This window comes from Rutidosis leptorrhynchoides, chromosome 6, assembly GCF_046630445.1.
Source record: "Rutidosis leptorrhynchoides isolate AG116_Rl617_1_P2 chromosome 6, CSIRO_AGI_Rlap_v1, whole genome shotgun sequence".
Taxonomy (NCBI): Eukaryota; Viridiplantae; Streptophyta; class Magnoliopsida; order Asterales; family Asteraceae; genus Rutidosis; species Rutidosis leptorrhynchoides.
This window is the reverse complement of record NC_092338.1, coordinates 424,144,087-424,170,351: the sequence shown is the minus strand read 5'-3', so window position 1 is coordinate 424,170,351 and position 26,265 is coordinate 424,144,087. Positions and strand designations below refer to the sequence as shown.

Here is a 26,265-nt window from a genome sequence, read left to right as displayed (position 1 = left end):
ACGGAGTATTAGGTTTTATTTAATTAATATATTGATTGATTGAATTAATGGTTATATTGGATGGATTTAGATGTATGAATTGGGCATATTAGATATTATGTAAATTAAGTGGGTAATTACCATTACCATTACCAATATAACTAACAGATAAAATTTGTCTTATTTGTTATGAATAGTACTATTCAATTTTTCATTTTTTTCAAACCAACCCATTAACTTTCATTAAAATACAAATTGAACTCCATACTTTATAACTATATTATAAAGTATTATCACTAACACCAAAAACACCCACCACGCTTTACCAGCTTCTACATTGCGCTCAAATAGTAGGACCCACATAGGCCACTACTGTACTACATTTTTTTTTGTCTCCAACGATAAAAGAAGCAACTTTCTTAAAAGGAACAACCCTTCAATGCTACCAAAAGATGTCGAAAAATATTTTTTTTTACAAAATAGATCAACTAACTTTAACGCTAAAAGAAGCAACTTTCACAAAAGGAACAACCCTTCAATGTTAGATGTCGAAATTTTTTTTTTTTTTTTACAAAATAGATCCACAAAAGGAAATACTTTTTTTTTAACTCGCATTCAAAACGGAGCCCCCAGAGCGAAGCGAAAACTCCACAACTAGTTTGTGATATTAGAGGATATATTAGATGAGTTTAAGTGTTTAAGAAGGGCATATTTGATATTATCATCTTTAAGTGGGTAAATACGTGATTTTGGAGGTTAATAAGGATATATATATATATATATATATATATATATATATATATATATATATATATATATATATATATATATATATATATATATATATGTTAAAATTCCAAAAAAAAAAAAAAAAAAAAGTATCATTAATTAATTTTAATCAATAATTTAATTACTAATTTAAATCTTGTCCTAATGGAGTATTATACTTTCGGGTGACTTGGTCCATCATCTTCTATTTTCTAATCATTTTCCTATATCGATCATCTTCTTCTTCCCTAAGAAAAAAACACACTTCACATAATTCGCCGATCAATCAATCAGTTATTATTCAATTAAAATCAACAACCACCGCAAACCACCATGCAACAAGGCGATTACACATCCACCACACCATACTATCCCAATTACCCTCAAAACCCTAACCCTAATCCCCCTATCACCACGGATCTCCACCACCAACCACCGTTAACTTACGCCTCCGCACCTCCATTCGCTACCACCACCTCCTACCACGCCCCACCACCACCACCACCGCAGTCCGATTACTATCCCACCGCTCCGTCATCCTACACTCCAAACCCTAATCCCCAATTTGATTCATCACACACTCCTTATCAATCTCAACCACCACCTTTTATTCCTAATTCGACCTACGATCACCTTAACACGGCCCCCAATTACACACCTCCGCCTCCTCAGAACCCGATTCCGGTGAACCACAGTTCATCATTTCAATACTCACCGTCTCTGTACAACAATAATAATAATAATCCGGTTGGTCCTGTTCCAGCTCCAGTTTCGGTTTACGACAATTCGTATGAGACTAATTATAGTGGTAATTATGGGAGGAGTGTGTCTGATTTAGGAGGTGGTGATTATTATGGGAAGAGGCAAGATATGGGCGTTGGCAATCGATACGAATCAGGTGGTGGAAGTGGTGGGTATGGTGAGGGAGTGTATGCATATCAAGGGGGTAAAGTTGAACCATATGGATCAAGGGGGACTGGATCAAAGTCATCAACTTGGAAAGAACAAGTGATGTTTGATGATTTTGGGAGGCCGATTGGTTTGCCGGGAGGTAATAAGGATTCGAAATCGATGTCTTCACCTAAGATTGTGAAGGCTGTACCAAAGGTGGAAACTAGGGAAGATGTTAAAGGTGGGGTACAGAAATTCAGGGTTAAATTGTTGGCTGAAAGTGGTGGTCAGAGTACCATGGATGTTCTTTGTCAGGTACGAGGGAACTAGTTATTAGTATTTGTTAGTTGATCAAGCTTAGAGATAGATTACATGTTTGTGTGTGTTTGATGGCTTTTGTTGGAGAAAAGCTTGTGCTTTCTGCTGACGATCGACTTATGCTTTCGTGTGCATTATGTCATGTGATTTTGATTATCATTAAATGTATCTTTAAAGTGCGTAAGTGCCATTGAATAGGTTTGATGCATTGATTTAGAAATTTGGATCATTTTACTGAGTTTGATTAAAATCTTTTGTTGCCTTTATTAGACAAACACTAGATTGATGTTCTGTTGGTAGTGTTGATGCAATAGACTTGTTGCTTTAAGCATGTCATCAAGTTAAGTCATGAATTATGAATTTATTGTTACCTTATATCAACCTTTTAAAAGCAGGCAACTTTTTTGGCTTTGGCATTTAATGTGAGTTTATGTGTCCTTGAGCAGACATATAATAATCTTTCGTGCCTACTTGTAATTAATTATGTAGGGTAGTACCGCAATACAATTATGTAAGGGAATTACAGCAGGTACTTATATTATGATTACCTGAGGGAAAACAATAAATTAAGTTTGTTTTTTAAGATGCAAATATTAAAGACAAATGAGAGTACCATTGTACCAATGATGAAGTAAGTAAGTATTGTGCGGTACTACTGGACACTTAGCAGTAGAAGTGATGGCTAATATTAATCTTTTTTATTAAGTTAATTTTTGCTAAATAGACTTTTCTGTTTTTGAACCTGTTTGATCCCTTCTCCTTTTAGTTGATATTTTTTTTCCTTCACATATTTGATGTTTTCGAGATAAAGTACACCCCTAAACGTCACATACATCGATGAAGGGTCAAAGTTGCCAAATTTAGTTTCTTGAGCTTGTATTTTTTTTCCTGGTTATGTTTAATAGTGACGTGTTTGAGTTTAGATACACAGTGCACACCCCTAACCGTCACATACACGTACGCTTTTACCTTTTTACATATATATTCTATTTTCTATTAATCTGAGTGCTTAAATTTTTTCACAGATCGGATTGGATGGAATCCGAATGCTTGATCCCTCTACCAGTCGAACTTTGAGAATATATTCTCTTGACACGATAACAAGATGTGAAGTATGTTTTTTCCTTCATTTTTAAATCTTCAGTGTTGAGTAACCAAGTTTACTAGCTTTTGTAATCTGTTCTTTTTATGTGTCTGTCCAGGTGTATGATTCATCTACCTTCGCGTTTTGGTCCAAAAGTTCTGTAGATATTGAACCAAGGCGTATACGGCTACAATCCAACAGTTATACTACAAACACTTTGCTAGACACAGTAACTGCAGCAACTTTTCAAGTTAGTTTTTTGCAAATTGAAAATTTCACTGTGTTCATGACCTTTGACTTCCTTTATTCATTTCTGAGTGTGTTGGCATTTTGTTTATTTACTTCTTTTATTGAAATGGCAGGTTAAGGAGATGGGTCCTAGGAGCAGGCCTGTTGATACTGTCAAACTTACTGAGCAGTCAACTGAAAAGAAAAAAGGTTTGGGTGACTGGATGAACAAAATTAAACCCATAAATGAGGAGAAAGATCATTGGGTAAGCATTTTTATGATTTCTGAAAATAGAAGTACAGTTTATTGTGGGACTAAAGGCTAACATCACTTTCTAATACCAACTCATATAAATATGTATCTAAATAACATATTTTTATGTATGTGTGCGGTTATGGGTGCCCTTTGTGCCTTTTATTGGTCAACATTGAACATTTTAGAGTCAAGTCGTTACAAAATGTTACAAAATTTAACATTTTAGAGTCAACATTTATCATTTTAGGTACCTGATGAAGCTGTTACAAAATGTACTGGATGTGGAGGTGACTTTAGTGCTTTTAATAGGAAGGTTAGTGGAATTTGTTGTCAATCCTATAAACTACTGAAGTTACTATTTATCTTTTTGTTTCCTTAGCCTTTTTCTAGTGAAGATAATTACATATTTAGTGTTTTTTTTGTTGTGATTATTTTTATTGGTTATAATTATGGTTTTGTAGCATCATTGCCGAAACTGTGGGGATATATTTTGTGACAAGTGCACTCATGGAAGAATTGCTCTTACATCTGAAGACAATGCTCCTCAAGTTCGTGTTTGTGACCGTTGCATGGTACACTTCTGTTCATAGTATTATGTTGCTCAATAGACTTTTGGACATTTTGGTTCAGCTAGCTGACCTTTATTATCTGCTTGAGTTACATATGTGTTTGACTTAAGTTATATTTGATTTTTTTTTTTTTAGTTGGAAGTTACTCACCGATTGAGTAGTGCTAAAGAAGCTGCTGCAAGCAGATCATCTGGATCACATACTCATGAAGATCTTGCAAAGAAACTTCAGGTTAACTTCTTCAGTTTAATATTTTGGAACAAAATATTCAGGATTCATGTTTCAGATTTTATAACTTCTTTACTTATATGCTTCACTATGTATCTGATATCATGCTACTTTTCACAGGAGGAGTTGGAAAGAAATCACAAATCATCATCAGGTAAAGTAATAATATGCAAGAGGAATACGGGAAAGTTTAATATATTATTAATCTAAATCTGTTGCTAAATTTAACATTTGGTAGTCGGAATATATCATAAATCATAGAAGAAGAATACAGAAAACTATCTAGAGTTCAATGCTATCATTGTTTATATTGTAACATTTGAGTGGGACAGGTTCCAAGTCAGAAAGCTCTAACAGGCGAATGAAAGAAGTTGAGTGTCCTACTTGTACTGTTCATTTACAGGTTTGAAATCTTGTTCTTAACTCTCTTAATAGTACTTTCAGTTTGTCATGCTGCCTGTGAGAAAGGTGGCAATGTGGGCGGGTCTGACAGGTTGGGTAATTGGTCAGACCTGTTTGTTTCAAAGCAATCAAACGTTGGTACAGGTTGGATTGGCCCGAAACACTTGTATTTTTGTTTAAATTATTTTATGTGAGTTATATAGTTTCTCCTACAATGTACACTCAAACTAAATGATCTAGGAGGTTTTATGCATAAAAAATACAATTTTTTCAACCCCTTTCTATCTGTTCAACAAATTCTGACCCTGTATATAACTATTTTATTTATATTACTCATTAGATTGGACTAGTCAGAAAAACATAACATGAATTAAGAAAATTGTCAAATATGCATCTTTATTTATACGTGCAAGTTTGGTAAAATTTATCAGGTTCAAGTTCCTAGCTCGGGATCTGAGACCATAGAATGTGGAGTTTGCCAACATCCGTTTCTTGTAAGCGCGCGCTAATGGTCCAGGGTGTATTTGATCATTTCGTTAACCTCTCTTCTTTTTTTGGGCTTTGATAAATTCATTGTTACTGCTGGTAGTATATTCATGTTTACATAACCTTGATTGTGTGGTTTGGTTTTGCAAAAGTTATATTCAACGTTTGTATGTAAATGTGTTGCTATATGAGGAATATGATCTGTACAAGCTCTTTACTTGTGCCGCGACTAAAATCCCATAAAAGCTGTAGTGTGTTGGTTGAGGCTGCATTTGTTAGACCTATCTATCTATCATATCATATATCATATATATGTATAATAATTGAGTTTTTTACTTTGAGATGTTGAACTTAACTGTTACTTATTCATGATTTACGCAATTGAAGACGACCTTGTTTTTATTGACTCAACGTTAGAATTGAATTCTGAAACTAAACATAAACAAGCACATGAATTTTGAACGAAACAGATACTTATGTGTTTGTGTTGTATGTTTAAGTTTTATTTCTTTCATTTTCCGATAAAAGTTTATTTGTTATATAGTATTCGTTTTGCAAAAAAGAAGCACTTACAGTCTTATAGTAAAAAAGATTGAAAGCGAAGGGTGAGAAGTTACTATAATAGCAGTTGTTAAGATGTCATTAAAAATGTAGTTTGCCTAAAAGGTATGTTTTACGGCTATGTAATTACTTAATCGGGTTTAATTCATAAAACTCACTTTTATAGAGTACTAAAGTTGTGATTAAAAATCAAAAGTCATAAAGGATAATTATTAACCAAACGGCCTATTGGCCTAGCAGTGTCGTGATGGTCCATTCAACCAAAGGGTTTGGAGGTTCAAGTCCATGGGTGGAAATGTATATATACTTGTTGAATTTTATGCACCATTCTGTGTGAGTTCCCTTAAAAAAAGAAGGAAATATCAATAACTGTTACATAATAATTAATAATACGTAATAACAGCGAGGTTTGAACGTCATATAATACTCATGAACTTTAATCACTAAGCTTTGGTATGGTTACACAGCTACAAAGATTTCTGAAACTACATGAAACTAGTGAGATCATGAAAATTGATATACAACGACAATATACCTTAAAGAAACAAGTTAGCTAGTAATCTATTCACATAACAGAGTGATTGTTGTAATTGTAACATCTACCTCCTAGTTTGTTAACTGTAAGTTCTATAGCTCATCCTTTGTTCTCTCTCAGTTTCAACTTTCCTTCACATTTTTTTTTTCACTCTTATTCTAGTACTAGTAATGAAGGTTATCATTGGATTTTGTGTATATGCTAGTCTTTACTTCCACTGCTACAGGGGATCAACCTATCTACCAGATAATGTTTATGTTCCTGCAATCATAGCGTTCGGTGACTCATTAATGGATCCGGGAAATAATAACCATATCAACACCTTAACAAAAGCTAATTTTCCGCCTTACGGAAAAGATTTTGTTGGCGGAAAACCAACAGGACGATTCACAAATGGGAAAATTATTGGTGATTTTTTAGGTACATATTATACTGTTTTTTGCCCTAAAGTTACTGAGTCATTGTGACTTTTCTCTTTTTCATGGTTAAAATTTAGAAGTGGTTAAATTTATAGTTGGAACTTATGCGTTAGCCATCACTAAATAGTCTAGTGGTTGGGGCCCTTAAGTTCTTTGCAAGAAGTTTCAAGTTCGAATTCCGTCTAGGGCGAATATTTAGTGGTGACCAGAGATGGGTTGGAAACAGCCAGGGAGTAATCCTGTTGGGCTGCGTACATCAGAGTTGGGGTCGGATTACTCGCCCTCCCGGGTAGCCCGAACAGGGAAAACCTTCTACTTTTTTTTTACCTTATGCGTTAGCCATCCTCTGTAATTTGTATTATGCTATTAATTAAAGATAATTGATAAATTTGATCGTATTATAAGCCAAGGCGTTAGGAGTGAAGGAATATCTTCCTGCATATCTAGACCCGGTTTTAGAAGATGATGATCTTATAACGGGCGTTAGTTTTGCTTCTGGTGGCACTGGTTATGATCCCTTAACATCCACACTTGCAGTAAGCAATCAAATTTCTGTTGTAAATATTACCTCATTTTATATTAACGGTCAGCAAATATATATAACGCTTGTTTTGTTTGGTTATGTGTCAACTAGTCAGTGATACCTCTATCAGATCAAATGGACATGTTCAAACAATACGTCGAAAAGCTCAAAACAAAAGTTGATGAAAAAACTGCTGAGAATATAATCGCCAATAGCGTATTCTTCATTTCATCAAGCAGTAACGATTTTCTTACGAATTACTTTGTCTGGCCCTTTAGAAGATTACAATACGATGTCCCTGCATATAGTAATAAGCTTGTAAAGATAGCTACAAATTTTATACAGGTAACAAATCTATATTTATTACTTATTCATGACTTAAACAAAATAGAAAATACTTAACACTGTCAATAAACTAATTTTGAAGGAACTACACAAACTTGGAGCACGAAGGATAGTTGTGTTTAGCGCATCCCCAATCGGATGTATACCAATTGAGAGAACGTTACACGGAGGGCCAAGCAGAAAGTGTGTACACAAGTACAATAAAGCCGCACAAGTGTACAACAACGTTCTAAAAAAGCAGTTGCAAATTATTTCTAATCGTCTGACAGATTCGAAAATTGTCTATTCTGATTTCTACAATCCTCTGATAAGCATAATTGAAAACCCTCATCTTTATGGTAAACACTATATTCACTATATCGTTACATATTCTAAATGACAATTTTGAAGTATTTTGCAACTTTGGATTACATTATTTCACTTTCTCATATGGATTAACTTCCTTGTTATTTGTTTACTTAGGTATGGAAGTTACAGATAAAGGCTGTTGTGGAACAGGGGACATAGAGATGAGTTATTCATGTAACATGTTAAGCAAATTGTGCAAAAACGAATCGAAATTCTTTTTTTGGGATAGTCTTCATCCATCAGAAAAAGGATGTGAGATCTTTACAAATCTTATTGTACCAGATTTGATAAAAAGTTTGTTCTGACATAATCCAAGTTACACCACTTATATATACTGTTAGTACATAGATGGACCTTGTTTATGAATACAGGGGAATGTAATTTTTTACTTTATCATTTGTTATTTCAACTATCTGAAGATCACATGATGTACAATGACATACTACTCTAAAGCCTATATGAGATCTGATGATCTACTTGCAACAACTCACCTGACCCATGGAACAAACTAACACAATCATGAAATCATTGAACTAGCCACACAAACTAACCAAATACATTATTAAAACTAATACAACACAACCAATGACCTAAACATAACTCTATGACCGCCTAAACATCCGCCTCCATGGCTCCATCTGAAGCCAGACTGTCGCGAACCCTAAAACTGCACAATCTGCACCACCCATCCGCTGCAATATCCGTACACAAGTGAGTACTCTAATCGAGTTATTCCGTTAAGATTTATGACATTTTCCCTAAGATGTGTTGGCTAGTGATGTTAAGACCCTTTATACTTACATCATGAGTATGCAACTTACCAACTGTGCTCAAAAAGTTTCTTTTTTTTAAGGCCAAAAAAAAAAAAAAAAAAAAAAAAAAAACAAAAGTAAATTTTTTACTTCATAAATTAGGGATTTCACTTTTCAGTTTATAAAACTATCATTTTAAATTTTCCGCTAACAAGAGATGAATGTTTTACTATTAATAATAAAATGTGGTGTAGGTTCATCTCTCTCGACCAGTTCAGGTCTAAAGGAGGGTGATCGAGTGGACCCAGAATTTAGATTTCTTCTCTACGACGAAGTATCTTTTGTCTCAAGAATGTTCCCAGCCTTCGGACCCTTGGCCCGCTTAGAAGTGGATTGAACCACTGACACAAGGATTTTCAGTTCATAAGTTTATACGTGAAAGAAATAAGTTGGTTAGTAGTCTATTTTATAATAACAGAGTTAGATAGACTGTTGTAATTAAAACATCTACCTTCTCATTTATTGATTCTAGGTATGTTTATAGCTCTTTCATCCTTTGTAAAATTCTTTATCAATCTAAACTCCTCTTTTAAGCTATGAAGGTCATGATTATGTTTTGTGTATATGCTAGTCTTTACTTTCAGTGTAACAATGGAGCAACCAATTTACCTAAAGATGTTGTTGTGCCTGCAGTTATAGCATTCGGAGACTCAGTACTCGATCCGGGGAATAATAACTATATTAACACTGTAACTAAAGCAAATTTTCCGCCTTACGGAAAAGATTTTATTGGCAGAAAACCAACAGGAAGGTTTGGGAACGGGAAAATTATCAGCGATTTTTTAGGTACATTATCTATTGCTGTTGCTACGAACATCTTGATAAACACAACATGCACAACTTACTTGTACCCTCAGAATGACATTTTACCACCCACCTCATTTTGGCCACATCTCAAAACCAAACGGTGATATAACTTAACTGGCGAATGGTTCATTCGCCAACGCACACGCCAGTTAAGTTATGTCATTGTCTACAAAGATTTGAAATATAGTAAAAAAATATGATAAAAGAGTGGCTTTTAAGTCATGCCATTTGTTTACGCGTCATCATACTACTTTTTAATGATTGTGTCTAATAAAATTGAGTTGTTTGATATCAAATTATAAGCCAAGGCGTTAGGAGTGAAGGAGTATGTTCCAGCATACCTAGACCCATCCTTACAAGACAAAGATCTACTAATGGGCGTTAGTTTTGCTTCAGCTGGCAGTGGATATGACCCCCTTACATCAACACTAGCGGTATATATATCTTGCTTTTAGATGAACTAAAATTTCATATCATAACTTTTCATTAACAATCAACCACATGAATTTAATATTTCTTTTGTTTCAATTTTGTTAATTAGTCAGTTATACCGCTAGCGGCTCAATTAGACATGTTCAAAGACTATATTGAAAAGCTCAAGAGAATAGTTGGGGAAGAAGCTGCCAAGAATATAATCACCAATAGTGTATACTTCATTTCAGCAAGCACCAACGATTTTCTTACAAATTACTATTCCTACCGGTTTAGAAGATTACAATACGACCTCCCTGCGTATTGTAATAAGCTTGCAGAGTTTGCAACAAGTTCTATACAGGTAGTTACTTTATATAATCATAATTAAGTAATTAACCAACATTGTATCATATCAAAATGTGATAACTTAGAGATGTTATTGTGTTTCATTTTGAAGGAACTGCACAAACTCGGAGCAAGAAGGATAATTGTCTTTAGCTCATCCACAATCGGATGTATACCATTTGAGAGAACGGTACATGGAGGACCCAATCGAAAGTGCGTGCACAAGTATAATAAAGCAGCGCAAGTTTTTAACGACATTTTGAAAGAACATCTGCAAATTCTTTCTAGTAGCTTTCCAGAGTCAAGGATTGCTAGTTTAGATTTTTACAATCCTATGATAAGCATTATGAAAAACCCTCGGTTATACGGTATTCACGATATCTGATCTGATGTATCATTACCTGAACAAAAGCCTAAGTTATAATTTCTAAAATTTTCTTTTGTTCCTTTGTTGTTCGCTTAGGTTTGGATGTCGTTGATGAAGGCTGTTGTGGAACGCGAAATGTAGAGATGGGTTATTTTTGTAATATGCTAACCAAATTGTGCAAAAACGACTCGAAATTCTTCTTTTGGGATAGTCTCCACCCATCAGAGAAAGGAAGTGAGATCCTTACAAATCTTGTTGTACCAGAATTGATGAAGAGTTTATTTTATTAGTATCTAATGTAACCTTAATGTATGTTTACCTTCTGTTGTGTTTGCATATGAATCTTGTATTATTGTTCTATTTCACCTCATTAACATTTAGGACCTGTAAGTACAGAGTACTACATAGATCACACAATATATATGTCTGGATATTTTTTCTTGTTCCATTTACAAACATTTCAAATACATGTATAATATCAGTTTGATATTTTTGTATAATTTCTAAGAGCAATTTTCACATGTAGCTAATTGCTAAAGGACTAATAATGTTAGTAATATTTAATGTATTTGTGTTTGTATGTGTTATTGTGTCCGTTTTATTAATGACGAATGTAAACTTTTTGATCAAATTTCGAATGGCGCCAGTGATTTAAGTCAGTTTGGTACAAGTATCCAATCCAGGACCTGACCTGACCTGACCCAACTAGGTTTTGGCACAACCCGTTCAGCCTGTTATAAATCTAACCTGTTTCAACTGGAGCCTATTTTGACACGTAACTTAACCCGAACCGACCTACCCAGCCTATTTTTTCACCCTCAATCCTTATTCATATCTATCACTCATTTTTTTAGGCTATCCACCATTAGGAGACTATAGTAAGAATTACTATATATTTTAAATATTAATAATATAGGTGATAATTGAGTATACTACTTCTTACTGTATTCAAGAGGTAAAAAATTTACTTAGGCATAACTCCATAAGTTAAGGAGTTCAGTTATTAAAACTGACTATCATTTGATTTACATGTCATGAGTGTTTTACTGATCAAAAACACTTTTTAATACCTAAACCTTAACCATTTTTAAATACTACTACACATTGTAACTCCATAATTACTACTACTTATACCACTCATAATTTTAACAGTTTACACTTTCACTTTTTCAAGAATGCCTGCTGCAACGGCTGCTTTATTTTGTATGTATATTAACTTGCTAGTTTATTCGTCTGTCGCGATATTCAAGATGCCTGAAAATGTGTCGGTTCCAGCTGTGATAGCATTTGGAGACTCGATCTTGGATCAAGGAAATAACAACTACATTTTCACTACAATAAAAGCCAATTTCCCACCGTACGGGGTGAACTTTTTGGGCGGAAAAGCAACAGGAAGGTTCAGTAACGCAAAAACGCCTACAGACATAATCGGTATTTTTCCATGTACACTACTATTTCTTGGTTAACAAATTCAAATCTCATAGTAATATAATACAAGGTTAAAAGTATCAAGATATGACTGTAAATTATACTGTTTGATATCAGCTGAGAGAGTACAAGTTAAAGAGTATGTTCCTGCTTACATGGAGCCATTTATAGAAGATGAAGATATGATCACTGGTGTAAGCTTTGCTTCAGGAGCCACAGGATTCGATCCTTTAACGTCAACCATAAATGTACGCACGAGATTTTCTTGCATATTTTGACATTTGAAAAAAAATACGTGGTTGGTCCCCGATGTTTGCAAAATATTGCACCATTTCAATAGTATGGGTGCTTCCGTGCCACGAGAAACAACCATGGAAGTCATGAAAAAGTATAAGTTAGATATGTTTTATTTTGACGTGGTTAGTCACTCATGTTTGCTCTAGTTACGTGGTTGGTCCTCGGCCTAAAGACTGTTAAGTTTGTCCGTTAAACTTTTGCATGTGCAAGGCATGTGAGGGTATTTTTCTCTTTTTATTTTCTTCATCTCTTTTTAACCACAAACCAGTACATTTTTTCGAATCTTAAATAAGAACCCTAATGTGCCACGCACTGTCACACATGGTATCAGTTAACGGACTCACAGTAATGGCCGTCAGGCCGAGGGAATAATCACGAAACATTTGCAAAATTGGGTGACCAACTGCGTCAAAAACAAACATAAACGCCTATCGTGCATTATTAGATAAACATCAGAGACCAATGACGTAATTTTTTCTGACATTTTTATATGTTTTTCGAACTAACATGTATGAATGTTTTGATGTCAACAAAAACTAGATGGCCATACCGATGGTTGATCAGCTGCAAATGTTCACAAATTACATAAGGAGACTTCAAGTATTGGTTGGTCGATCAGAAACAGATCGCATTTTGAAAAACAGTTTGTTTTTGGTGGCGTCAGGAAGTGACGATTTTGTCCTCAACTATTTCTCATATCCGATGAGGAAACTTGAATACGATATTCCCTCTTTCGTTGATTACCTCATACCAAAAGCTTCCAGTTTTATACAGGTAGATTATTTTGTAATGCTCTCATCGAATGAAACAACTTGTGTGTTGACCCGATTATGATTGTGGTATTTGGTTATTGTTTTGAAGGAGTTACAAAGACTTGGACCGAGAAGGGTGGTTGTTCTTAGTTTACCTCCAATTGGTTGTATGCCTACTTCGATAACTTTTGGTGGATCGACGAAAAACAGATCATGTTCAACAATTTACAACCGAGCAGCGAAACTCTTCAACAAGAAACTAGCTGCTGAGCTAAATTCTCTTAGGTCCAACGATCCTCCAGTTAATGTTGTTTTCGCTGATATTTACAACCCTTTACTCGACATAGTGAAAAATCCTCGATCCTACGGTAACTCATCGTTTAAATAAAAAAAAATCATTCCTTTTACGTCTTTTAATATAGTAGTAGTAACTGATTTTCTGGTTTTAGGATTTGAGATTGTGGATAGAGGCTGTTGTGGCACAGGAGAGGTAGAAGTTAGTTATATGTGTAATGAGTTTGCGTCGGTGTGCTCGAACGTCTCCGAGTATCTTTTTTGGGATAGTTTTCACCCAACAGAAAAAGGTTACAGAATTATTGTTGAAAATGTACTCGAAAGATATGCTAATGATGTTCTCAGTCTTGGATGATTCACACCAAGACATGTATTAATCACAAGTGACAATTAAGCTTCACTAATAGGTTTTGGATCTAAGTTTTTTTATGTCCAATCTGCAAATTAGCCTAAGGACATTTGTGACACATTTCAGATGGGTCAATTATGTTGGTAAAAGTATCTAGTCTAGTTGACAATAAATTACGGGTTTTTAACTTAGTTACAGCAACAAATGAACAGGTTAAACCGGTCGAATCACCTAAACCAATATGGGTTTCTAGTCTCAGAATAATCATCTGGATTTCAAACCATTTTGAAAAATGTTACAGATAAAAATAAAAAGCTGTTAAAAAGATCTCAGTTTGAATTATGGTTAAACTAGCAAACCTAATCACAAGAAATAATCTGTTTTTTTTTGTTTTTTTTTTTTTTTTTTTTTCATATTGAACATTAAAATGGGTCACTTTGAAAGTTGAAATCAATGTACATTGCAGTATAACCAACATCATAAAATAACCTAATCGATTTATTTACTTTGAGGACAAATTTATCGCCGGCACATCACCGGAAATATGCCAACCGCCAACATCACTGGTTTCATATCTGTTCGGGATCTAATTCGACACCGCAGCAGGATCTTTAACTCCGGCGTCGTCTCCGGCGTTAATCACCGTTCGCGGGACCTGGCTACCATGTCAGATCTGTATGAATTTCTTGGTGTTTCTCGTAACTTAGATTATTAAATTGCAAATACTTCCCGTAATTCTCTAATTATCAATAAATTAGCCTTGAAGTATATGTTATTGATCAAATTAGATTTGGTTGAGAACTGGAGTAGTAAACTTTAGATCATTCAAATAGACATATATATAAATATAAATTCAAATTCAGTATAAACGAAACTAAATTATGGTCAAACTTGTCAGAACAAGCAGCAGATTCTATCTGAGGATCATTGCATAATTAGAACATGAACTATATCACCATTAATGGTTGCAACAAAGCTATATTTATTATAGAGAAACCTCTTGTTGTACATTCAACAGGCCTTTTGTTAATCTTCTACACTACTACATGAAGACTATATATAACTTCTGCATAACTCTGTTTTACTTGCTGCTCACAACAAATGGACTCCTCACTCTATACTTACCGTTCGACCATATAATCGCCCCAAAATTATCCCCACTCAACCTACCGTCAGATGAAAATTTCACTTCGAAAGTTTGTTTTTTCTCGTTTTCTGTAAATTTCAATGTATTTGGTGTAACTTTGACATCTAGACTCTTTGGAGCTTCAACCGATGCTGTATACGTTATGTCACCACTTTCAACGTTCGTCAATGTTCTCGTTACTTTACTTTCTTTGCCGTTAAATCTGGATATTGCTATTGACGGGTAGTTCATATTGGAAATTGGATTTTTGGTAGACTTAGTTGGACAAGTGAAACCAGGGGGAATGGTTGATGATATTCGTTTGATTGTAGCTACATTGTAGCCTATGTTACATAGAAAATGTAGATAATCAATTATCTCAGTTTCATAAACAAGGCCTGGTTGTAATGGACTTGATGAGACTTCTCCTGCCCCGAAATCATACGACGTAGCAATTGATCCAGAATTTGTTGTTATTGGCTTCCTCACATTGTTTGTTTGACTTGCTAAAAATAGTAAAAGTTGCATGTTTTAATGAAGTTGATTGTAGTATGGTCTATAAGTTTTAATGAGTTTTCATGAAGTTTTGTTTCTAACCTGTTGTCATGAGTGCTGATCTGACTGCTGATGGGCTCCAGTCAGGGTTTTGGGCTTTGATCATGGCTGCGAGGCCCGAAACATGTGGGCATGCCATTGAAGTTCCAGAAAGTATAAAGAAATGTGGACGACTTTTGCCGGCGAGTTTTACAACTGAGTCGTTATCTGGCCATGAAGCAAGAATTGCTACCCCTGGTGCTGCAACATCAGGCTGCAAGGTATTTTGATCATGAATGAAGTCATTTTAATTATAAATATGTTACGTGCAGTTAACATTACATAATATTGCATGCAGTTAGGCTAAAGAAAGGGCTGGTTGTGTATAAGAAAGTTGAAACTTATAAATGTAAAATGATAATAATGGTTTTTGGTTGAGACTGTGCATAATAGAATAAGTGAGCTTGCCTTGAGTAGGTCTTGTGTAGCATATGAAGGGCCCCTAGCCGAGAAGTAGGCAACTACAGGGGCTGGCTTATATTGTGTCACTGTTACGGTTGGTCGAATAGTGGCCATAGGTTTCCTACACATATTCACTTAAAATAGTTAGTGATTAGTTGGTTCACTTTGGTCGGTTCACATTTATACTCAGTGAACATGAACAACAGGCTACTAGAAATCAAAGTGAATTTTCACTTTATATATTTTTACTATTATTTACCTTGTGGTGGTGACATAAGATATGATGTCAGTTCCATCTTTGCGATTAACTGTTGCCAATGGAAATGATCCAGAGGCGGAAGCCACTGCTCGTGCATCATCACTAATAATAATCATCCCAATTGCACCAAGTTGCTTTATAGTTGATAGCTTTTGTTTTAATGTGTATAGTCCCTCTTGATTCTCACAAAGAACGATGTTTCCTCTAACTTTGTTTGGGTCTAATGAACGTGGTACACAGTTTCTGAACAACTCTGGTGTTATTAACTGAGCAAATTGAAAGCATAAAAGTATAGGTGGCAACTTTAATCTATTTACCCGGTGTTAACTCGTGTTATTGTTTCTTTTCTTTTTTCTCAAACGGGTCAAACATCAAGTTAGCTACCAAAGAAACGGGTGGAATGGATTTTTATCAAAACTCTTCTTACTGATAAGTAACATAGTTATTACAATCATATTTGACACAAAAATTGTATATAAACTATAGGATTTTGCTAACGACAGCCCTTAGGGATGTCGTTAATGTCCATAAAGTTTTTGTACATAGCGGTTATATGTTGGCTTTAAGGTGACAGTTACTGAATTATACACCACCTTTATGTATATTAACGACATCCCTAAGGACCTTCGCTAGAAAAATCTTAAACTATATGACTTTTTTTTTGATATAAAAGGGTTATGGGTGAACCCATCTCGTTCCGACCCGTACAAAAAGGTACCTGTTTGGATATGTTACCCAACCTGCTCAATCCGCCCATTTTGCCACTGTTACATAAAAGATGAGAACATTGTTTAGATATTTGTTTAAATAATTACTTCGCATCACTTTCGTCATAAATGGTAGAATTTCTTTGTACTGAGCTTCCATATAGCAACCGATGTACCGGAGATCTTTGTAACTCACCGAAGTTTATGCCTCCACCCTTAAATATTACATAAATTCAAATGTGAGTACTTGAAAGTAAATATATTTATGGAATCTCTAAAAAAATTTCGTTTGTGTCATCTAATAGTCGATGAAAATGATATCAATGAAAATACATTTAAAACTCGGTCCATTCATATAATTCACAAACAAAAATATTTAAAGTCAAGTTGAAAAAGAAAAAAAACTGTCAAAAGTCAAAATAAGACATTCATTTTTTTTTTTTTTTCCGGTAAGCAAGGAAACCCTCCTATGAACGAGCACATTGGCTCCCCCATAGAAGGTAAAACCTCGGGTAATCAACCCCTAATGAACCCGGGTGGTGTGCTTCATTGGGCAACTCGGTGGCCACTCAGGCAAGCTAAATTATTGTTCCTAATGAAGTTTTTTGAACTACTTGCCTTTATTACTGTTTTATCACCCAAGGTAATATCAGCCTGAAAATCCCGGTCTATAGAAGTAGCTGCAACTGTTAAGACCCACGGTGCAACATTAACAACCGATTCCCTACCGGGCCCCTCATTTCCCGCAGAACAAACAACCGTGATTCCCTTTTCAACTGCATGAAACGATCCAATAGCAATCGGATCTCTCTGAAAATTCGGCCCATATCCTGCAGTCGAACCAAGCGATAACGATAATACATCAACGCCATCCGCTATCGCATCATCAAATGCAGCCAATATATTCGATCCAAGGCACCCTCTAATTCCACAAACACGATATACCGCGATTCTTGAACCGGGAAAACCGCCCTTTGCGGACCCCATTGCCAGCCCGTAATAAGACGCATTAGATACGGTGTTGCCGGCAGCTGTTGATGCAACGTGGGTCCCGTGCCCGTTTCTATCCCTTGCCGAACTGAAATCACCTCTTGCCTTGTAATATCGCGCTCCAATTAGTTTCCTGTGCATACAGTAAATAAATTTTGTAGCTTTTTATATAGGGGTGGCAAAATGGGTGGGTTTAATTCGCATCGCTCAGTGCATCCCGGGACCATTATGGCTGAGTACGACTTCCCTTGCTCTAGAGCTTGGTTGGTTCCTTTTAGTTGGGTGGTTTCGGGGGTGTCTACCGTAAAGGTGCATGAGTGGTTTTTGGTTTGCCAAGGGTGGTTGGCTCTTTGCTTGCGCAACAACTTCCACCCGGCATGCCCTCGAGTTGCTGTCCACAAGGTCTTTTGGCTCTATTTATTGAGGCAACGACAAGCGTCGTTTTAGTGGCGTCTTGACTGCCGCTCAGAGCCTAAATTGATTCTTAGGCATTCTTTAAACCCCATGAAAATCTGATTCTACCATTTTCATGGCGTCCCCCCCTTTTTTTTTTTTTTTTTTATCTATATATTTTATCTATATATTTTATTATTATTTTTTATTTATCTTTGTATTTTTTAATTTATTTTTTAATTTCTATTTTTTAGTTTTAAATTTAAAAAAAAAAAAAAAAAAAGTCTTTTTTTAGCCGGAGGTCCTCACGGAAGCAATCTCTCTACCCTGGAGTAGAGAGGGGGATGAATTTCCTTTCCCGTGGGTGGAGAATTCTCTCGACTCGTGGTAACAGAAACGACTTCTCTTCTAGTTTAGGGTAGAGGAAGGATTGTCTACATCTTACCTCCCCCATACCTCGCAGGCGCGGGATTGGGTATTGTTGTTGTTGTTGTTGTAAAATGGGTGGGTTTGGCAGGATTAGAACAAGTGGATGATGGTTTAGGCTACCTATTACAGTTTTTAGCTTTGAAATCCTTGCTTTCCATGCAAGTTCCTTTCCATTTCTTTGGTATAGGACCAAAACCGTCGTCATTAAAACTTTCAGACTCGGGCCAAATACCTGAATAAATAGAGAACCGTTTCAAATTAGATAATGTTAATTTGGAATTACTTTGGGTAATTAACAATGTGTTGCTAGTACTTTTACCATAATACCATGTGACAATACCATATCGATGTTTAACTATAGTAATGATTATTATTATTATTATTATTATTATTATTATTATTATTATTATTATTATTATATTAACTTTATAACTGTTTTGGGTAACAACCTGTGTCCATAACACCTATGACAACATCTGAAGCTGCATGTGAACTCGAAATGTTGTATGCAGCGCTTGTTTGTCTGATATTGGCTTCTACTAGAGTTTGGTATTTAAGAAAATCCCATGAACGTGTTGTGTGAAGTTGCAAGACGGGATCAGGAAATACCGAAACTACCCCTGGGTTTAGTGCAATATCTTGTGCTTCTTTTTCTGTTAAATGAGCTGCAAATCCTAAGAAGCTGTTTTGGTAGTTGTGCACAATTGCTTTCCTTTCCCTAAAGTGTGTTACCGTTAGTTGCTACCATAATCGCAAAAGCATAAATAGATGATAACTGCGTTCAGTTAGTACTAACTAGAGGTGGCAATTTTGACCCATTTACTCACGAACAAACCAATCCAGGTCATATAGAATGTCTAATATATGAAGTGGAGTCCTTAATAAGATCTAAATAGGAAATGGGTCAAACGGGTTGAAATTCTTAGAAGTTAATGCATACATCTTATTAAGTTACTCGATTCCAAAATTAGATGATTATTTCGTTTTAATTATATCTGGCAATGGAATGTTCTACAGATATTGGGCAAAGTTTTTCCCATAAACCCAAAATGACATGTTTTGACCTGTACTTTTAAATACACGTTTTGAACCAAAACCTGTTTTGACCTGTGCGAAAAAGCACAAGTTTTTACCCATGCCCAGTTTGACTCCCTATCCAACCAGCCCAATTTTCAACCTTCAATACTAATATGACCATGCCAAAACGAATCTACTATGTTCATTTAATATACTTATGTTTATACTAGTTTGTTATACGATATAAGAACATGACTCTAAGGAGAGGTGACAATATACACGGGTTTCGCAGGTTGGGTAGCAAGTAAAAAATGGGTTGGGTTGACTTACTATCACTTTTTTGTCCATTTCTTAAAAAAAAAAACTAGGAATTAGTCAGTGATTTAGAATAAACCAATTCAAATGGATGCATTTTGATACACTTTGCGTGACGTTCGACCCATATAACCTACTTGACCCGTTTACTTTTTTAGTTGGGTTCTAAACTTTACCCAATTGACCTTTGAAGTAAAAAACACCATTAGATATTAAGTTACCTTTGAAGTAGAGAAGTGAGAAGCAGATTATGGTTGTTTGTTGAGGTAGCAGCATTACCCATATACACAATATAAACACCATTATTTTCTGCTTCATCTGCCTTGCTTTTTCTTAATAAACTTATAAGTAAAATCAGGCTACACAAAACATAGACACTTTTCATGTTTTTGCCTATATATAACACACACTTGCCTTGTTAATGGCATACATAGACTTATATATTTATTTATATATAGAAAAACATGTGCATATATAAATGAGAAAATTAATAATGAGGATAGAGGAATAGTATCAAAGCACTAAGCCTAGAGAGTTTGAAGTGGGCATATTATAGATTAGATAGGTAAGGTTGTTTATATTGTTTTGGTGGGTACATACAGCATGCGCATTTTTAACAACTAATGTTACCATCCCCCATTAGGATTTTGAATTTAATGCATAAAAACAAGTAAATTACATCAATCAATTTTATGTTTTAAAAAGTACTCCCTCCGTCCCTATATTATTGTCCATTATTCCATTTTAGGATGTCCCAAATTAATTGTCCACTTCCATAAATAGAAAAGAAAGAAGATATTTCATTGGTGGATCTGGAGAGAGAAGATATTTCATTGATGGAAAAATAAAGTTAGTGGGATTTCCTAAAACTGTGTGTTTTTTGTCTGATGACAATAAATATGGGACGGAGAGAGTACGATTTATGTACATAGTGTCACTGTGTCAGGCTGCCCGCCATCAATTTTGACTTGGTCCTATTTGCTGGATAATTTTTATTTTAGAGGTGGTTAGAGAAAATGGTCGAAAACGATAATGGGAGAGTTCGGTTAAGTCACGTATATTTGCGTAAAAAATACTCTTCTCGGGGAGGCTGAATAAGAATAATCTTATTCATTTACCCGTTTTACCGTTCAGTAAGTTTGAACCTTATGATTAACATGATTTTCCACGTATAACCGGATCAACATTGCAAGAAATCAATGTTATTTTGAAGTATAACATATTTCATTTTATTTTTCTTTGAAAGAAAACTATGTTAGCTGGTACCATGTGTAACAGACTGAAACCCGGGCTAGTTGTAAGTTGCCTATTTTGCCCTTAGGGTTTGTGCTTAGTCTTAAGTGCTTTTATTTTAATTATTTTATTAGTGTTTTATTATAATTGTGTTGTGACCAGTTTGTGACAAGGGTCCCAGAACAGGTTGGTTTATTTAATTTGGACTCCGTTAGGACCGCCTAAGGAGATACGAAAGGTTATCAGATAAGATAACTGGTAAATACCCGTGTGTTGTGGGGTATGGGTTTTAATACCCACTTAAGAGTGTAAACTGCTTCTATTTTCTCATTTCTAGACTTTTCTCAAACAAGTACGTACCAAACTTATCTCATCTCAAACCCTAATTGATCTAAGTCTTAAATTGGATTATGAGGCTTTAAGGATTGATTCATATCATCCTTGTGATCATTTATCCAGGTTTGTTAGCTTGAATTCGTGCTTTAATTCATAGAAATTGGGTTTTGGGTGTAAATGGGTTTTTGATGAATTTTGAGCTTGAATCTTCATATTATGTGTTTGTATGTGTTAATTGATGTTAGAAATAGGTTGTATATATGTTTAGTAGCTTTCATGTGCTTAAAAACGGATCAAAAACACTCAAAAATCGAGTTTTGGGCGAAAAATGCTCAAAATCAGCGTAAGAAGTTCGAAACCCAGTTGCTACAGTATTTTGCTACAGTACCCGAACTGCTGCAGTGTCACTATTTGCTACAGTGTCACTATTTGCTACAGTACCGGGTTGCTACAGTGTCACTATTTGCTACAGTGCCGAGTTGGTACAGTGATCGAGTCGCTACAGTACATGGGTTGCTACAGTGTCACTATTTGCTACAGTACCGAGTTGGTACAGTGCTCGAGTTGCTACAGTACACGAGTTGCTACTGTGTCACTATTTGCTACAGTACCGAGTTGCTACAGTGTCACTATTTGCTACAGTACTTTTATGAAATTGAAACAGACGTAACTTTTAAAACGTAACTCCGTTTTTGATGAATAAACTATCGTTAGAATCGTAATAAAGAATACTTTTTAATGGTGAACTTTTAAGAAACTAGATCAAACTATTTTTGGGCCGGAAAAGGAGTTTTAGTGTGTATATCGTGTTTTGCACGCACCTGTATGCCATTATTGAGTGGAGTCATGATGTAGACTCATAAAATTATGAATATATGGTGTTATGACCTAGTTAATCGTATGAAATGATTATATTATTTATTGGATATGTATATTAACTTTGTTTGTGTTGTTCTCAGGTTATAAGGACAAGGAGTAAGCTCAGAAATAATAACTGAGCAGTTGCTGGTAATTGGTGAGTGGGTCTATCTCCGGATAGAGTTTAAGTAGCATATCATGCTACTGTGGTTGACTCTTTTACCATGCATAGTGTAGAAATTGCCATGTTAGAATAATATAGTATGTCTGATGTTGTATGTGATTTATGTGTACACTGTGTGAATGGCACCAGTCGGGCTTAGGGAGACTGGGGACTCGAGACCGTGCCTAGGAGAGGTTAGAGTCCGTATGTGGTCAACCGTGCCTAGGGGAGGTTGGGTCCATAGGCTACTGATTGTGGAGTATAGTGTGAATGATGCATCCCCTGCATCTGGATAACTATACTGTGAATTGAGTAGCAGGGACTATCGGTAGACTCAAGTCCGATCAGCTGGGAGTCGTGTGCTCGTACAAGCCGCCGATCCTCGTATTGTCTTATTATATGTTAGTTGGTAGTTAGCAAGTACTGTTGATGTATATAGCTTGTGTGTGGCTTAAGCTATATCTGTTAGATAGATTCCATTCACTTAGCGGTGCGCTAATCCCCCACATATTCTCCCCTTGCAGGTTTAGGTACTGCTAGTCGGGAAGGGTGCTATTGCAAAAGACATGTTTGACAACCCAACTCTGATGTGGACTTTTGTATAAATAATGTTTTGTGATAACGTAACACCGTTGTGTAAACTTAAACGTAATGACGTGACTTATATTGTGTTTGTTAATAAAGTCTTCCGCTGTGTATTTAAAAAAGAAAAGAAAAAAAAAATAAATGGCCGGTGTTACAAGTTGGTATCAGAGCATGGTTTGGCAGCAAATACGTGCGCGTATTTTGTTCCCAAACCCTGAGGCAAGTCAAACATGTCTGTGGGAGTGGGGGCTAAGTGAAAATATGATATACGTGTGTTAGTTGTGATTGAACTAACTGTTATCCACTAAGCTTTTGTGTGAGCTGTTTTGTAGCACAGGTATGGCTGATAGAAACGCAACTTGCCCATCTAACCCCGGAACATTCAGAGCACCAGAAGAAGGTGTTGAGTCAGATGATGATCAGAGTAGTTACATCCTTCAGTTAGAAAGCAAGCTAAAAGAGGCTGAGGACAAAATTAATGAGCTTGAATTGGCGAGGCATTCTGGAAATGATGATACACCACCTGGATTCCCAACAGCGCAATCCCAAACGATACCTAATGTGCCCCAGAACCAGTTTCAGAATCAAATGCCTAACCAATATTATATGCCACCACAAAACACCTTTACTTACCAAAATTCCATGATGATGAATCCATACCAAATGCAAATGTTCCATCAACCTTACATGCAACCACCCAAAAGATGTACTTATAAGAACTTCCGTGATTGCAAACCCTCCGAGTTCTTTGGAAGTACTGATCCGACTGTAACTCTCAATTGGTTGCGAGAAGTTGAAAGGGTATTTGAAGCGTGTCAGTGTGAACCCGAGCTGAAGGTAACATATGCTAGTAGACTGTTGAAAGGTAGGGCTATGATTTGGTGGGATTCTTTGATTTCTAGTATACCAAAAGAGCAAGTGAGTATGATCACATGGGAGCAGTTTCATGGGAAGGTGTGTGAACAATATTGTAATCCATTTGATATGAACCGAATCAAGACTGAGTTTCTTGAAATGAAGATGTCACCTCAAATGACGATAGATGAGGTAGTAGAGAAGTTTATGGATAAACTGAGGTTTGTACAACAATGGGTGCCAGACGAAGCGTCTCGTATCCAGCATTTTGTTAATATCATTCTGCCTGAGTACAGAACTTTTGTTAGAACAGCTACATCATTGTCTCAAGCTGTTGTGATGGCTAAGATGGTAGAAAGTGATGTTCAGGCTGCCAGAAACAGAATGTTTGGTAATGTGCTACAACAAGGTGGACAAGTATCTGGTCAATCAGGATCTAAATTTAAGAAGTCTAGTGGGTTTAAATAGAAGGGTAAAAGTGGTCAGAGTAGTACTGGATCTGGATCAGGTAAAGGGAATTGGTGTCACACGTGTCGATCTTCTCACAGTGGTCAGTGTTCTGAGGCTACAAGAAGATGCTTAAAGTGTGGTGTTGTTGGGCATGAGTCTTCAGCATGCCCGTATCCGAATAGTGTGTGTTGGAGTTGTCACAAACCAGGACATCGTGCAATTAGTTGTCCGTCGAAGAGTGGTAGTTCCGGGGCAGGGTCAGGGGCGCGTTCAGCATCAGCTGGAGGGTCAACTGCCTCGAGTGGGCAGAAGAGGAAGAACCCTCCAACAGCAGAGGCTAGAGCTTTTCAGATGTCGGTGGAAAATGCTGTGGCAATCGACGAGGTAATCACGGGTATGTTTCTAATCAACTCAATACCTGCTCGCGTATTGTTTGATTGTGGTGCCAATAGGTGTTTTATGTCCCTAGATTTCTGTGCTAAGTTGAATTTACCAGCTACTGTGTTACCCAAGCCGGTTAGTGTAGAAGTAGCTGATGGTAAGACCACACCCGTCACAACCTATGTGACTGGGGTTTGTATAGAGATCGAAGGGAAGTCTTTCCCGGTGACTTGTTTAGTGTTACCTATTCCTAGCTTTGATGTAGTACTAGGAATGGATTGGTTGAGCTCGCTTAGGGCTAATATTAAGTGTGATAGGAAAATGATTACCTTTCGTTCGACCGATGGAACCCGTGTTGTGGCCCGAGGGGAGCGGGGAGGGTATAATTTTCTGTTGATAACCATGATGAAAGCGAAAAAGTCGATGGCAAAGGGTTGTGAATCATTTCTTGCATATGTGATTGATGTGAAGAAAGAAAAGAAAACAGTGGCCGATATTCCGATAGTATCAGAATTTCCCGAAGTGTTCCCAGATGAGTTACCAGGTCTGCCGCCGGTAAGGGAAGTTGAATATAAGATTGAATTAGTTCCTGGAACAACTCCAGTTGCAAAAGCTCCATACCGATTAGCGCCGTCTGAAATCCGTGAAATGATGTCACAGATTCAAGAACTATTAGATCGTGGGTTTATCCGACAGAGTTCTTCACCGTGGGGTGCTCCGGTATTGTTTGTTAAAAAGAAAGATGGGTCAATGCGTATGTGTATTGATTATCGTGAATTGAACAAAAGAACAGTGAAGAATAAGTATCCGTTATCTCGAATAGACGATTTGTTCGATCAGTTACAGGGTGCTTCATTCTTTTCTAAGATAGACTTACGATCCGGATATCATCAGGTTCGTGTTGCTGAATCAGATATACCGAAAACAGCGTTCAGAACAAGGTATGGTCATTATGAATTTCTTGTCATGCCGTTTGGGTTGATGAATGCGCCAGCAATCTTCATGGATCTAATGAATAGAGTGTGTCGCCCGTTCTTAGATAAGTTTGTGATTGTGTTTATAGATGATATACTGGTGTATTCAAAGACCGAAAGTGAACATGCTGAACATCTGAGACAGATTTTGAACATGTTGAAACGTGAACAACTGTTTGCAAAATTTTCAAAGTGTGAATTTTGGTTACGTGAAGTGCAGTTTTTGGGTCATGTGATATGTGCCGAGGGTATAAAAGTTGATCCGACAAAGATAGAAGCGATAATGAATTGGAATTCTCCGATGACTCCGACTGAGATTAAGAGTTTTCTGGGATTAGCCGGTTATTATCGCAGATTTATCAAGGATTTCTCAAAAATAGCGGGTCCGTTGAC

General features: G+C 36.1%; 5 protein-coding genes across 5 annotated transcripts; 4 read left to right on the top strand and 1 right to left on the bottom strand.

Moving 5' to 3' along the window:
* Positions 1-958: 958 nt before the first annotated feature.
* On the top strand, positions 959-5,528 carry LOC139851763 (protein FREE1-like). Its single transcript, XM_071840927.1, has 10 exons — positions 959-1,953; positions 2,982-3,068; positions 3,159-3,290; positions 3,403-3,534; positions 3,772-3,837; positions 3,986-4,096; positions 4,229-4,324; positions 4,442-4,475; positions 4,654-4,724; positions 5,155-5,528. The coding sequence occupies exons 1-10, from the start codon at positions 1,081-1,083 to the stop codon at positions 5,230-5,232; spliced, it is 1,680 nt and encodes a 559-aa protein (XP_071697028.1). The 5' UTR covers positions 959-1,080; the 3' UTR covers positions 5,233-5,528.
* A 947-nt stretch (positions 5,529-6,475) lies between these two features.
* On the top strand, positions 6,476-8,245 carry LOC139851378 (GDSL esterase/lipase At5g42170-like). The gene is made up of 5 exons (XM_071840407.1): positions 6,476-6,725; positions 7,130-7,260; positions 7,359-7,592; positions 7,675-7,930; positions 8,055-8,245. The coding sequence occupies exons 1-5, from the start codon at positions 6,476-6,478 to the stop codon at positions 8,243-8,245; spliced, it is 1,062 nt and encodes a 353-aa protein (XP_071696508.1).
* Positions 8,246-9,288: 1,043 nt separating this feature from the next.
* On the top strand, positions 9,289-10,975 carry LOC139855186 (GDSL esterase/lipase At5g42170-like). Its single transcript, XM_071844429.1, has 5 exons — positions 9,289-9,538; positions 9,863-9,993; positions 10,101-10,334; positions 10,431-10,686; positions 10,782-10,975. The coding sequence occupies exons 1-5, from the start codon at positions 9,289-9,291 to the stop codon at positions 10,973-10,975; spliced, it is 1,065 nt and encodes a 354-aa protein (XP_071700530.1).
* An 885-nt stretch (positions 10,976-11,860) lies between these two features.
* On the top strand, positions 11,861-13,811 carry LOC139855185 (GDSL esterase/lipase EXL3-like). Its single transcript, XM_071844427.1, has 5 exons — positions 11,861-12,116; positions 12,231-12,361; positions 12,951-13,184; positions 13,272-13,530; positions 13,612-13,811. Exons 1-5 carry the CDS (start codon positions 11,861-11,863, stop codon positions 13,809-13,811), a joined length of 1,080 nt encoding a protein of 359 aa, XP_071700528.1.
* Positions 13,812-14,696: 885 nt separating this feature from the next.
* Positions 14,697-20,484, bottom strand: LOC139851459 (CO(2)-response secreted protease-like). The gene is made up of 9 exons (XM_071840503.1): positions 20,259-20,484; positions 19,155-19,423; positions 18,826-18,937; positions 17,512-18,016; positions 17,002-17,108; positions 16,187-16,429; positions 15,934-16,048; positions 15,529-15,739; positions 14,697-15,437 (listed from the first exon to the last, which is right to left on the bottom strand). Exons 1-9 carry the CDS (start codon positions 20,420-20,422, stop codon positions 14,887-14,889), a joined length of 2,277 nt encoding a protein of 758 aa, XP_071696604.1. The 5' UTR covers positions 20,423-20,484; the 3' UTR covers positions 14,697-14,886.
* Positions 20,485-26,265: the final 5,781 nt, after the last annotated feature.